The 16,066-nt window shown below is 36.2% G+C and overlaps 1 protein-coding gene across 3 annotated transcripts in view; it reads right to left on the bottom strand.

The window, feature by feature from the left end:
- LOC113050306 (metabotropic glutamate receptor 4-like) overlaps positions 1–16,066 on the bottom strand; it is a 143,689-nt gene that overhangs the window by 58,815 nt on the left and 68,808 nt on the right. For all 3 annotated transcript variants that reach the window (XM_026213147.1, XM_026213145.1, XM_026213146.1), the window contains exon 3: positions 635–851. In XM_026213147.1, the coding sequence (XP_026068932.1) occupies positions 635–851 (217 nt within the window). The remainder of the gene's footprint in view (positions 1–634; positions 852–16,066) is intronic.

Genomic DNA, 16,066 nt, shown 5'->3' with positions numbered 1-16,066 from the left:
GTTTTGAGTATTCTCACAAAGACTTTTCATAGAACTTGACTAGAACAATTTTAGCTTCCATCTGTTTGCATACATCAGTGCTTAAGGGTTATGAAAAAGTTCATGCAAAAGTTCTGCAGATATTTCCCAGTAACAAAAACCTGGGACCCTCTGTTGGTTCCAGCCTGTCAACTAAGCTTAACCTGAAGCACTTGGAAACTTAGAAGTGGAAGAAATTTAGAAGGAAATCAATGGTTGAACTCAGTATTCCTCACACAAATCGCAAGACCGCTTTCCCCCTGGAGTGCACTTGAAGTTTCATTTCTCAGGAAGGAAATGCAGTTGGGAAGGAAATGCTTTGGAGAATATTGCTGCTTTTGATAATCTTAAAGATTCATTTCACAAAACAACTAGATCTGCATTTGCAGAATCAAAAATCAGTCCTTTCAAGGCAACAGAATAGTGTTAAGGTTTTAGGGTAAAATTTCATAATATAAAATTTAATAGAGGAAGAAAGGAAGAGTGATCAATAGCAATATGCAATACAGACACATAAACATAAACATAAACATACTGTGTGTATATATATATATATATATATATATATATATATATATATATACAAATCCCCAAATGAATGAAAACACACTCTTACCCTCTTCCCGAGATTTCTGGATGAAGGCGTCCACGCCACTTTCTCCGTAATTCCCTTCCGATGCCACCGTAGAAACGTAATTCCAGCGCATGGCCCTGACAATATCCACCATAGCCTGTGCCTGATAGGTGTCCGGTGGTACCACACGGGAGAAGAAGTCATAACGGGTGTTGTCACTCAACTCAGGAGCTGTGGAGGCATAACTCACCTGGGGAATCTGTAGGAAGAGACAGAAACATAAATCCTATTCAGGCATTGAAGTACACAATTCCCAAAAACCCCTGCTGCTTCTGAGCTCACCTCTGACTGATTATAACATGCTCCATCATCCCAGACTACATCCCCTACCAAGCTCTCTCTTACACAGCCACAGGTGGTACACTCAAGACCATGGGGATGAGCGCAGTCCATTCAGAAATAAGTGTGTGGAAAGCAACAACAAGCTGGTCAACAACTACCAGACTTTCACGGACTAGTTTACAAGAACCCCAATGAGATGAAAGTCTCTTAAAGGAATAACTCATTTCAAATAAAATTTTCATGAGTTTTGTTTTTATGGTGGCATTCAAAAAGTGAATTTCTTGAAAATACTGTATCTTGGCATTGACATCTGCTTTAGCTCTCTTTGGTACGTTCACTATAGCTCATGAGAGACATCGGAAATGTGAAAGAATCATTATTTTGAGCTGGATCATCTGATTCGCTTCACAAAACTGTCTGGTACAATTCTGATTCTTCATCTTAACTCTTTCGACTTAATGAGCTGTTCATAGTGTCCAGCTAAAGAAGAACATCAGATTATCAACTTCAGTTTCAGTGTCACACAGTATAACTTTATAAAGCTTGCAATACACAATGGTTTTTTTTATATATAATTCAAAACAACCCAATAGATTTAGGCTCTTCAAATTGTCATCCACTGAGTTCTGAAGCAAAACATGAGGAAATGAGAGTGAGTAAATTATGACAGAAAAAGGTTGAGCTAACCCCTCAAGGGTCTCCTCGGCTGAATCGTGTTGAGAATTCGTATAAAGGCTACACCGAACAACGGACCCACAAATCAGGCATGATGTGAAACTTAAGCAATCACCATAAAATGGATCGCTGGTGATGCTCAGAATACATTAAGCTAATGTCAGACATAAGATAATGGATGGCTTGCACAACCAAGAATGTAATTTATACAAGTTTATTAACTTGGCTATTGTGAACATACTCTGGCTTTTAAGTCGACTCTCTGCAGACATAATACCAGTGGTATGGCTCCATTAAAAGGGATCATAAATTCATCTGCGCAGAGGACAACAAAATTTCAGTCAAAACAATAAACAAATGAGAGGCTCTTTCTAAATCAAATATACTGCAGGTCGATCATCGTCCACCATGACATTGGCTAGTATCATTTATTGGGAATATCAAAAAATTAAGCTTGAACCATAATTTACCACACAACATGTTTTAAATAATATTTTCTTACATAATACTTTTTTAATGATCTACTTTTCTAAAATGCTTAGGCAAGGCGTCTCCAACCCTGCTCATGGAGTGCTACTGTCCTGCATATTTCAGGTCCAATCCCAATCAAACACACTTGAACTAGCTAACCTAGGTGTTCAGGGCTACTTGATAATTACAGACAGGTGTGTTGGAGCAGGGTTGGAACTGAAGCCTGCAGGATGGTAGCACTCCAGAAGCAGGGTTTGAGATCCCTGGCTTAGGTGATTTATATCTGGAATAATTGTGGTTATTTGCAGCACATTTTTTAAACGGAGCACCACATGACAGTTTCAGTTTGGTTTGGCAAGACATTTCAATAAGCACTGCCTACACAGTGCTGCAAAAGCAAATGTAATCTCTAAAACTGAGCATGAGCATGGGCTAGCAATGCCAAGTTCATGGGATTTTATTCCCAAGGAAAGAAATAACTGGATAAATGCATCAGTCAAATTAATAAATATTTTTTTTTTTGGGGGGGGGGGGGAGATGGGGGGGATGTGAAAATTGTTTAGTTTAAAAATAATATTTTCTTCATTCCCTGTTTTTCTATGTCTGGTGACTTATCTTGAGTGAACATTGCATTAGATGGGAAAAACCCACACTTGCATATCTGCAGAGGGTGCATGACTTTGGTAAGGACCACTTCTGTACAATTAAAAAATGGCTTTAAACCAAAACACCAAAAATAATTAAAATGAAAAATAAATCAAATAAAATAAATAAAAAATATATTAATTCAATAGTTGCCACCAATACCAGCAGAACTGTACAATTCTTGTTCCACTGCAAAAACAAGTATGCTACTGACCAAAGCTTTTTTTACTTGTGAAATTGATTATTAATATTAATAATACAATATTATTACAATATTAATACCTTATATTTTCTTCAGGGTTGTGGCAAATTATTTTTTATTTTATTATTATTATCGTTTTTTAAGTATCGTAGGTCTACAGTAATCTCAGTTGGTAAAGCACAATACTAATATGAAGGCAGGGCCGTTTGAAGGAATTTGGGGGCCCCAAGCAAAATGGACATAGAGGCCCCCCGACAATCCCCTACAGGAACCACAGCATAGCCATACAGTTTAAGTTCACCCGCACTTTATATAAATTAAAAAAAGTTTACAGTGCAAATACTGCTTGAATAAATAGTTTGGTGGGAATTCAATAGTGATTTGCACTGGGGTTTTTTTTTCTTCTAATAATATGACAGCACAAACTTAGTTTAAACTCTGGGCTGTGCAGGATATCAGCTATAATTATAGAGCTTTTGGTACCTTGTGCTTTATAGAGGAAAAAATCAGCACTGAGAAGTGATGCATCTGTTGATGTTGAGGATGAAGTTGATGGTGTAGCTGGGAAATAATTGAAACAAAAATCTGAAATTACCTGTGAAGTACGTTTTACCATTTCACTGTTAGCATATTGAAAGAGGTCACTATTACCAGCTCAGGGGTGCGTTAAATGAACAACTAAGTTTCCTTTTTTAGATTTTTTTTTTTAAATGCATAGAATGCAATGCATACATAAAAAATAAAACATTTAATTATTAATAATTGTTTCTCTGTCTGTACTTGTACTTTGAACAATGACAATAAAGTTGACAGATGAATTAAGTGCATTTAAGTGCCATTCAGGTGGGTTTTTAAATAAAGCATTTTCTGAGATGCACATTAAACACCAAACATTAATTTATCTTTTAATTATTGAAAATTAAGCAAACTAAAGTTTTTGTTAAGAGCAGTTCTGTTGATGTTGTTCATGTGTTCAGATCCTTATTTAGTGAGACATCAGACGTGAGACTGAAATCACCGCGAGCGTCACGCGCGCTTCAGTGCGTCTTCCTTTCATTAACAGAGACACGCAGAACATGCAGGATTCATATTTAAACAGACTGTTCCTGCTTAATATTTACAGATATTAGTCCGTATCGTGGTTTGATGTAAGCGCAATGACCTATTTTTAATTCATTCATTCAAAATTTGGCAAATTACGTGTCATTCTGCGTTAAACTGTAAATTCCGTTTTTATGACTGGATTCCGCGATTCTTGCAATCGAAACACGCCACGACGTTATCTTTACGTTGCATTTTATTTTTAACCAGTCGTTGTCTTGGGGCCCCAGGTCAGCTCGGGGCCCCAAGCAATTGCTTGGTTTGCCTGCCTTGTTGCGACGGGCCTGTATGAAGGGGCAAACATTTACATCACCATTAAAAACAAAGAACCGCTTCCAATAAGATCTGTTACACTGATATATCTGCAGCACATGTTTATGTTTTCAGCCAGGGATATGCTAAAATATAGGTATACAAATTCTGTCAGGGCCAGTAACTTAACGCATTACTCAACAGAGAAGAAGCTAACTCTCACGGCATTAAATGTGACAAGTGCGGATGGACGTGTGCACACAAAGTAATGAAGACTCAAAATATTGCTGAATCATTCTGACTGACATTAAATGACACAAAGACATTTTCAAGGCTTTCTGATAATGTTAAAGAAAACCATTTGTCAGGATTGAAAAAAAGAAAAAGATCTTGTTTATGTGCTGCATTTGACCCTACACCGAACCTTGGCATCGCTGAATTATTTGTAAATGTCATTGAAATTTCTTCAACAACGATTTATTTAATATTCTACACTGAAATGAGGGACAGAAAGAGGCTTGTGATGAATCTCTTTTCTTTGTGTCCAAACCTCTGAGGAGTTCTTGAAAAGAAAACCAAAGGTTAACTGTTGCTTCTCCTAACACGTGCATGTCAGAAGTAATTTAAAATAAGATTTATTAAACAGACGGTCTAGGTGAAGGGCACCTAATCATAGGCGGCAGCTTTGTATGAAATTAATGTGACTATCCCTATGCACTGCTCTGAGCCATGTGCGTATGCATACACGTTTGCATAATTAAGTTTGGCTGGTATTTGCAAAGGTCAGAACTAGCGTTTGTCTAAAAGAATAGCCATATGCAATGCGCATTTATTGTAGTCCTTTTGATCAAGTGTTAGTTTGTTGCATTGTTTGATATCATTAGATAAAGTGAATGTGATTATAACATCTAAATACTGCAGTTTCATCTGTCAACGAATGAGCAAAACGCAAGAAATATGCTATTTGCATCTGTTGCCGATGACATTGGGAGACCCAGAAGAGTTTTGTGGACAAATTAATTTGAAACAAATATTCTTCTTCCATATCTAATGACTTCTCATTTATCAGCTGTTGTTTACACTGAGAGTCGATGCAATTTTCACATCTGTTATACTGTCAGGCTGAGCAGGGCAGCAAATGGCTGAGCTGTGAGGACAGAATGACAAAAAATGCGGCGTAATTATTGAACAAAACAGATTGGAACATGCTCTAGCCAGGCAAATGGTGTTACAGGCAGCCATTGAAACAATTTTATAAGCCCGGCTAAATTTATTTAATTATTTTAAATATTTGCCCAAATAATTAGAGAAGAAGCCCGTCAGCTTAAATATAGAAAGTATGTCTTATCACTGACATGAGCACGAGTGTGGTGAGGTGTTCTAAGGGATCGAGCTAAAACATATTTCTTAAATCACTACATCCCAAATGATGTAACTGCATTTTGATGATGCAGAATCAATGGCTTTTTAGCCACACCACATGCCCAGACAAGCCTATTGACAAAACTGCAGTATCTCTGCTGAGAACAGAGCCATTTAGAAACCCAGTCCTTCCCTTTTCAAGGCCACAAGCTAACTGAGAAATCTGCTGGGGTATTGGCCAAGCTTCCCTCAAGTCTGACAGTTTGACAGTCTGTTCGCCATCAGTGATATGTCTCTGTAGTGACTTCCATTCACAAGTGGATTACTTTGTCTCCAAACGTGGTTCTCAACTGATTTTATAGATATCAACTGGCATCTGGTTTCCCTAAAATATCATTAATAATAATAATAATAATAATAATAATAATATTCACAATTCACTATAAATTTAAATATATAAACAAAAAAGTGATTTATATAATATTATCTAATAATAATGATTATATTGATTTATTTATATTTTGTATAATTATTATTGTTTTAAATAAGGCTGAGAAGATTTTTTGGTATATGAACTTTTGTTACACAAATAACAATGTATGAAATGTATTATTCTTTTTCAATAATAATAAAACACATTATAGTCAGATTAATGTACAGGGGAAATGTTGTATTTTGAACTTTTGTTCTTTTAATGCTTCAAAAACCCTTCTTGTCTTTGAATCACACACACACACACACACACACAAACAGACACATTAGACTGGACAAACAGCCTTTTACATCAACATCCAAAAATATACAGTACGGGAATAATATTTTCTCTCCTAAATGCATGATGATATGGTTTGTTGCATTTAATAAATTAGGTTTAGCTTTGTTTTGACCTTATCAGAACATACTCGACTCACCAGTTAAGAACCACTGACCTTGAAACTAAATTCACCGGATGCTTCTGTGCAGTTCTGTAAAGCATCCTCCAACATCCTCCACATGAACTGAAAAGCTCTATATAAAACAAATGTGTGCGTGTGTGTGTGACATAAAAGGTGGTTAAATTCATCCTGAAGTAGCACACCTTTGAAATTACACATTCATCACATGTACGTCAAACAACGTTTTTTTATTAATAAGTAGATCTTGCTCTATAGCTGAAGACACTGACTCATCATGAATAATATTTCCCAGCATGCTATTTAATTATATCCATTTAATATCTCCATCACTCAGTCCTGACCTTTTTGTAGATTTAGTGCTCTTTTGCACACTGGAAATTGGCATCTAGTCATGCTGATCTCCTTTAGCATCTCTGCTCTCCCAGGAAGACTGTCACCATGGCGCTTCCTTATGGCGTTTCCTTGGTCAATCAAATTATGGGATTCATTTTCAGACTGAACTCCCGATGCTTCACTGAGCATATCCCTCTATATATTTCTACAGTAATGAGGCTCTCAGGTAGCACAGTGCTGGGTAATTCAGGAAGACGCAGTGGTGGACTAGAAATTGGGAATATCATTTGGAAAAGGTCAAACTGCTGATCAGAGGTAGCATGTATGAGTTAGGAAGGATTTCTAGTTGGAGAAGGTACAGCCTTTGTCAGTTCATTAACTCCTTCAAGCAGATCAACAAGTCACTTGTTAAGGTTGACAGCGTGAAAGGAGCTTATCGAAGCAAAGACATCGACGTCGCAGGGGAGCCAAAACCAACCAAAACTCCAGACATCAGTTTGTAATCCATTAAAAGACAGTGCTGTTTGCAGATTTCAGAATACCTATCATTTGCGAGCAAAAGTGTCTCCATAATAAACAAAAATGCCCCCCAAATTCAAAATATGGGCCAAAAAAGGTACCTGCCCAATTAAGCTAGATATGTTATATGGTTGTCACAATGAAATTAAAATGTAAAATAAAATCTTCTTCTCCAAAAGAGACTGATTTTGCAGTGTACACAGCTTTGATCACTATAACGATGATTTTTGTGAAAGTGCATAACTCACTCCACTTCACCTAATAACCCAGCCGAAACTTATTAACCCAGCTGCTGTAATGTCTGTTAATCAAAGAACAAAGGGGAAAAAATAAGAAATTAACAACTTTTGTAGCTTAAAGAATTAATCAAAATATTTCAATTAGAATGTAGTGTTTGATAACTTTATTCTGTCGTATTTCAGTATATTTCCTATTTGTTGTAGGGAACAGGTAAATATTACATTTATTGTACAAGTTTATGTGAAGATAGTTCACATAAGTTAAAAGTCGTAATTTTTACAAGTCTAATAAAAGTTCAAATGAATAGCTCTCAAATATACTGTAATGTGTAATGGCTATAGTCAAAAGTAAAATATATGAAATAAACAATTTCATAGAGACATCATTATCATTGATGCTCGCCTTGAGTCATAAAATGATGCCATTGAACAAATATCAAAAATATACTGTCTTTATGTTGTTTCTAAATTAATTTGGATATTGAATGTGAAATGATTGCAATATAAATGTAATTTTAAACACCTTAATGTTAGGTGCAAATAATCATGATTAATTTCAGTAAAATGTGTGATTAACTTAATTAAATGTTTTATATAGTTAATTAAACTATTTGAAATAGTTGTGCTGGAAACTTGGCAAAAAAAAAAAAACTGTTTAAAAAACATTAATCAAGAAATTAACAAACTTGTTCAACAACGTAGTATTTGTTAATCAGCACTGTCAGTGATGAATTATCAAATCATCCACATGGTTTAGAGACCATCGATGAGTGATGGTTTTACAGTCGGCTGCACCGAATAAATGAATACGATCCTTGTGGAACAGCCAACATGATAGCACCCTAAAAAATCAATAGATAGCCTAACAATAGCTTACGAAAAACACTTGTTAGCTGCTCTTATTTGTTTCCCCTGTTTTCATTTAAAGAAATAACTCATTTAGTTTCATTAAAAGCATGTCATATGATGGAAAACAATGAGCCGACTGTGAACTCAGCTCCAATAAAACACACCCAAAGGAACATGACTTCATATAGATCATCTGAATCTACATTATACTGTTACTGCGTAGTGTGATGTTTCTACAGCCCTTCAATAAATAGGGGGGCCGCAAAGGCAACAACAATTGCCATTTACAAGATGTGTGGGATAAACCCAATGTTAGAGAATTCTTCAACGACACTGCCTAGCTATCTTTCTCAGATGGATAAAGGCGTAAATTATAAATGCTCACAAGCGGCATCAATTATTTAGAGTTGCCTCGATGCTCTAGAGCTCTCAGTGGCTGATGTCGGTGAAATATTGGCAAGAGAAAATACCACCTGCTTAATTATGGTGATTAGCTTCGGGGGCCATCCCAGCCTGCCCAAACCATACATTCTTACTTATCTATTTGACTGCAAATTGAACCACTCTAGATGATGCATTAATAGCATGATTGTTGCTGATCTATTTTCTGCTCAGTCAAATCTTCCCTTGGAAATTACTTAATGGTGGTGTAATAGCATGTCACCATTTCTATTTAGAAACCATAAAATGCTGAACCTAATGAAATAAATGTCGGAGTTGGAGTGTGGTTTAACCAATTATAATGGAAACTTTAACACATTATGCATGAGCAACATTTACTTTTCCCCATTTTGTAAGCAAAGACTACAAATAGGAAGTGATCATATTACTACCATTATGGATCTTCCTACTTCTGTTACATATACAATTTCTGCAGGAATGCATGGAAGAAGTGCAGTATACAAAACAGAAAACATCGCACTGGATGACGAATCCCACAATGCAGTGCACTCAACTTGACCTTTGATAATCCATGTGTCATAAAAATGTTTATTCCATTAAATACTAAAATCTTTTCAAATCAAAATGCAATAAGATAAATTAAGTGTCTTGACAAACATATTATTTATCCAAAATGTATAAAATATATATATATATTTTTTTTTTACCTCAAATCTATATATCAGTTTTACTAGCCGGCTGTTATATAAATATATTACAGTAAAGTAGTTATAAATGTAATTAACTTTTTTTCCCACATTGCCTTTCTTATTGTTCAGGCACTCACCCTCATTACCACAAATCATGCACAAGAACTGAATGTCTCTGCTGAAATACTGCAGCCACTCAATTGCCCTCCAGAGTCCTGTAGTCATATTTTCTTTACATTTTGTTTCATGCCACCTTCAGCTTCTCAACCTCTGGATGGGTAATTAAGTCTGTGCCTCCGCAGCTACCTATTTCCTCTGGTTTCTACATTTTGGTACAGAAACAGCTATTATCATTCATGGAAGGTCACGCCACCCCAGACATTTTCCCAGCAGAAATGGAGAGACTGAGCAGTGTGCTGAATTCATCATTGTTTTATTGTGTTCTTGTCACAGACCTTTTGGACTGTAATATGCCTTTGCGTAGCTGCAATGCTCTCTCACAGCGGGTCCTCCATCCATTCAACCCGCTGTGATTTTCACTTTCTGTACAAACGGATGTAAAATGTGGAGCCTATGAGGACTGTGCACCAGTTTCATTAGAGGTCTGTTCGATTAACACATTAATTTAGTACAATTAATTAAAGAAAATAACACAGCAAAAAGAAACAATTAATCATCATGCCACCTGACCCATACAGAATACGGATCAACGATGGTTTCATCTGCACAATTAGGAAGCCAATTCAAAGCCATACATGCAAATAACTTTATTAAAAAATTAAAATCGATTAAAGGTTATGGCAAAAAAACAAAAAAAAACAAAGCATGTCCCGAAATCTTATATGACCCCAGATGAAGCTTATTCTAGAAATGAAAAGCACAAAAGCCCTTTTGCTCTGCCAAACTGAGACACGTTTACCAAGAGCTAAAATGCCCCTCTAAATGTCAGCCGCAGCATAAATCCACACGTATTTGCAAACACAAGCACATTGTTTTCCGTTTTGTCAGGCTTTTTTGGAGAGCAGATTTGGAACATTTCTCTACATGTTCTTGTAGTTAAAAAACTGTGCAAGTTTGCCCTGCAAATCTATACAGAGCTGGACGGTGATGGACCGCATGTCAGCAGATCAGTGTTGACTTTATCACTAGAGAGAGGGCAGCCGGCCCATCAGGAGGAATGACAGTTCAAAAGTCGCCAGAGGGGCAAAGCGCCTGCAAGGCTTTGACACAGTGTCACAGATCACTCCAAGCTCCTCTGCCTCATGAAACTGCCCCTGATTCATAGGCACTCAAACTACAAAGTAATGATAGATGGCAGTTGTCGAAAGAGAGCTAAACTGTTGGCTTACTTGCTCTCGTGACAGCAGAAATGGATATAGGTGCTTAGAATAGTCACTTAAGGCTTTTAAGTAATTCATAACAATCAAGAGTACGGTGAAGCAGAATCTGTAATTCGTCATGCATTAACAGCGCTCTTTTGTCACAGTGAAAGCTTTGCGTTATCGCTGGCTTATCACTGTTATCACAAAAACGACTGTATTTATGGTTTCGCCTCTCATTGGTGGGTGCAACATTCAGATTCTGGAGCTGATAAATGTCTTTGTTATGCCAATATTCCAAGCGCCGCTAACCACACACAAGGGAAAGGGACTGGCCAGGCAGCTATCTTCGTTTCTGAGAGTTTATCACCTGCAGGGGAATATATGGTGGTGCTATTTTATTTTAAATCATAATTCAGTTCACGGTATTTTTATTAAGGCCTAAAAGCAATTTTTTACCCGGAACTTTAGATTTCCATAAGCTCATTAGTGATCATGTTCCTGCTATGGATCAGCAGGATTGGGTCAAGTCATTGTAATGCAACAGCAAGGCCACACTGTAAATAGAAATATTTTAATTAATAATGCCTTTGTGCGCAAACTCATTCAAATTCAAGGAGTGAATGAATCCTCTAAGTCTTGTTACATGCAGAATGAGAGTTGAAATACATGTAGGTTATGGTCAAACCTTTTCTTTGCCTTAAATAATGTGAATATTTTAATATTGCAAAGCTTATGGTCTGCACTCTGCCTGATTCATATTTTATGTAAAAATGCCTTTAAATGTGAAAGACTTAGGTGTGCGGGTCAAAGGTATTTATTAATAAATAAAATTGCACTGCATTATGTAAAATAAAATAAAAATGTGATCCACTCATGTGTTGAAACCGTAATGGATTTTATCATGTTTAAAATATTTTAAGAACATTTTAAAGCTATAGCTTTTTTATTCTCAAGAAAGTAAGGAAGAAAATACAGAGGATTTCACACTATTATTTATGCATTTTCCCATGAGACAAGATGCAATGTCTTAGCAATCCTGTTGTCATAGCATTGCTTCTGTACTGAACATGAGTTTATTCTTGATTTAAAGGGATACTTCACCCTGACATGACAATTCTGCCATCATGAACTCACCCTCGTGTCATTCCAAAACGGTATGACTTTCTTCTAAGATGAAAGAAGAAATTCTGAAAAATGGATGAGGACTGGACCATTCAAATGCACAATACAGTTCAGTGATCTTTGGAGTCATAACTTACATATTTTTCAGCTGACTCAGTAAAAAATAAATAAATAAATAAACCAGTCTAAATTATTCATTAACAAAGTAGACTGATCTGATTCTTAAGTTCAACTCACTGACTGAATTATTCATTTGCAGCGGTTATCAGCTACGGAAAGATTATCACCTGTTCCTCACAAAAAGCTATTGTATGAATTCAGAAGACGTGGATCTATACTGCTTTTGCATCCTTTTTGAAGCTTAAACTCTCATGTCCATCCCATTGCATGAAAAATCCCTGCATTTTCTTCAAAATGTCCACTGTTTTATATGTAACAAAGTAAATCATACAGTTTTGGAAAACATACTGAGCTAAATTAAGTAAATGATGAGAGAATTGTAATTTGTGATTGAACTACTATAATGAACATAAGCATCATTCAATTTTTAGTTCAGATTTACTATCTAGGCACACTAAAAAGCCGAATCCATACATTTTTCATGAACTATGTTTCTTCAGACTAAAGGCCTCTTGATAATCACACTATCAATCACCAGAATCATTAGATAGGTAAAAGCAAGATTGAAGTTTCTTCCAATTTCAGATGCAATTCAGGGGTCAAATACAGTTCAAATTCATCAAGAGAGGGACCTTATCAGGAATGAGAACTGTCAACAGCCTAAATCACTAAAATCGATTTAAAACTAAATCTGTGACATTTGGAATTGGAGTTCTCTACTGGCACGTTCCAGTCTCCCATAAATGACACATGAGAAATGTTGGGCCTGGTGCCATTATGTTGCAGTTTTCCTCAATGGCACTATGACAATAGGCTGAACACAAGCTGCTGCTGCTCACAGAATGTATTCACACCAGCAAAAAACCTAACCAGAACCAACTCTAGAGATTTCTTTTTTTTTTTTTTTTTTACAAAATAAAGCTGGATTCAATTTGAGTCCTATTTGCATAAAAGCCTATTTTAGAATTGGCCAAAAAAATTTATACAGAGGAAGTTTAATTTGATATCAATGCAATAGATTGATCCAGATTTGGAGGTGAAATCTTATAAGCATAAACAACTTATCTACAACACTGCAAAGATATGGCACTGGCCTGTTTTAGAGTATCCCTCTGGGAACAGTCAATGCAGTCAGTCAGATCAGAAGGAACATCGACCTTACTGTGCAGTAATGTACTCCTCCTAATTCACTTTTTAGCTTAAAGGGCCACAAAGACGGTTCAGACACAACAAGAGGACAAACCCACGGGGCTCCAAAGTAAAGGTCTGATAAAATAAGAGCATAGTTTTGAAATAACATCCATATGGTAGCTCTTAAAACTTCTTGTTGGTATAAAACCCCTTTAAAGTTTGGGCAAAAATTAAATCCATTTTTTTACATGGTTTCCTGAGCTCTTTCAAGACCCCATTTTTTGACAGTGATGCCAGTCTGATGCTCCATTAGTGGAATTTGTCTTTTTCTATACAAGCTCGAGTAGCCTATCTCCGTAGACTCTCAGCACTAAAACATTGCCTCCAGCATGTAGAGGCTTTAATGGCAAACAGAACAGTCAAAAAGCAAGAGGTTATCGGATTGTGATGTAACCTAATAATAAACGCAACACCCAATGGCCGGCATTTCCTGTTACACTGCCTGCAACCATTGATTTGTCTCTCAGGTTGCCATTTCAATTAGATACAGAATAGACTCCCCTCTCCCAGGGCAGTGGATTCAGTATTGCTCTCATTGTGTCTTATTCACTCAACTGAAATATGCTGGTCTGTGCAGAAAATTGTTTGTGTCTACATCTAGAAGTCCTAAAGCACGGCTGATAGCAACATAACTGTCTTCAAGGTGATTAAGGGTAAAATATGGGGCAAACACACTCTTGTTCAAATGCAATGCACCTTTCACCTGAGCAATTACGCTAATATATATTCACATTGCTATCGATCGTGATCCTACACTCTAGGGTAAAAATAAATTGGTCGCACTTGTTAAACACCTGCAAGACAATTTCTTGTCACAGCTTTCACTGTCATAACGGTCGATCGATATCATGTTTGAACTTCTTCAAGCGCTTACAGCTGTCATCTGAATCTGGCAGGTGAATTGACGTGTATATGGTAATCCATATTCAATTTGGTTTTCTAATGCTTTCACTCTCAGAGGATCAGTGGCAACTTGGTAGTTCTAATGTCATTTTCTCTAATGCTCTGATCTTTCCGTGCATGGGATATCTTAAATGGATAATGATTTGTATTGCTCACACTTGTTTTTGTTACATCTGACCTCTTTCTTCGCAGCGTTTCGGGCTGTGATTTGTTAAAGTAAATGCTTTAATCAGTATAGAGATGAATGTGCAAACCCAAAAGCGTGAATAAAAACAAATCAACAAGGCCAAAATAAGAAAAACTGATTTGCATAACCCCGCTGGCCTCCTTAAACACTTTAAAATTCTTCCTCTCCCCTCTTAAGATTAAAATGGTTACAATAAATGATAAAAAAAAAATGCAACACTAGCAGCCTTGTGAGCATGAGATATTTATAGTTTTTTGCTGACTTTGCCTTGAATACTAATACTTGAAGACTATAAGTGGAATATATATATATATATATATATATATATATATATATATATATATATATTTTTTTTTTTTTATTATTTTTTTTTGTACAAGGCAACTGTTTAAAAACTGGGTTAGAACATAAATTAAAAGCAAAGTATTAATTAAATTAGAGATCTGTGTTTGAATCAGTAAACATTTCACTGAAGATTATAGCTGCAGCCTGCAGAACTAATTGAAATAAGAAGAAAAAGAAGAAGAAGAAGAAGAAGAAGAAGAGGAAGAAGAAGAAGAAAGAATATGGCTTCTCCAGTCGGAAAATGTTCCCGTTATAATTAACAAGACATATGTGTTATTAGTTTATCCATTTTACTATATAGGCCAAAATATGGCTCATTATTATTATTACTATTATTATTATTTTTATTTTATTTTTTTAGAAAATAATACTTTATTCAGCACGAATGGATTAAATCGATTAAGTAACATTTACAATGTTAGAAAATATTAAAAAAAATACATAAAATATGACTTGAATCAGTAGGAATATGAGATGAGAGAGAAAAAAATAATGGGATGAAATGCGGTCATCAAAAGTTAGAGTAATTCACCAAGGGTATCGTTACACAGCAGTAACCCCATTGCAGTGGGAATATTAGAGACACAGAGTATTACTGGTATTAATGCTGGTCTATACGACAAGGCACATTAGCACACTGGTGTGTGTCTGTGTGTGTGAATTAGGGTTGTATAAAATGAATTCTCCATTTGACTGCCCTGCTGAGTCCCTGAGCAGGTCCCTACAATTATTAAGGGACCTAAGTCACATTAAAGGGAACACAGATCTTTTAATCCATTGTTAAGCCTATTTCCAAGCTCAATTAGCAATCGCACTGGAAGGTAACGCTTGCATCTAATAAGACTGCAAGGTGCAGGTGTATAAAATACAACTACATCAACACAGACAGGACAGATAAAACATTAATTAATAAGAGTTTTGGCAAGGCTCCTTGAGGACGTCAACCTTCCATCTGCACTAATTAGCCCATCACAATCTACCTTGTTCAGAAAAAGCACGTCATCTGCTTCCTTGCCCTCCATTTCGGTTACACCCATTGTCATTTTAGTAATTGCCCGTGTCATCTACTTCAATCTCCTTGTCACTGTTTCAGTGGTCCCAACTAATCAAATCTTTCCCATCTCCTTCTTGCCACCGCCTGGCATTTTTCTGAGGGCAGGTCAGATCCACCTCTAATCCCCTTCTACTTGAAGGTCATGAAACAGTAAAACATGTTTTTCAAGATGTTAACTGTACGTGCTGTGCATGATAAAAGACGATGACAGTCTGCATAATTTTTTCAAAGTGACTCATTCATTGAAGGGACC

Source organism: Carassius auratus, chromosome 31 (assembly GCF_003368295.1).
Source record: "Carassius auratus strain Wakin chromosome 31, ASM336829v1, whole genome shotgun sequence".
Taxonomy (NCBI): domain Eukaryota; kingdom Metazoa; phylum Chordata; class Actinopteri; order Cypriniformes; family Cyprinidae; genus Carassius; species Carassius auratus.
This window is presented reverse-complemented; position numbering and strand designations above follow the sequence as displayed.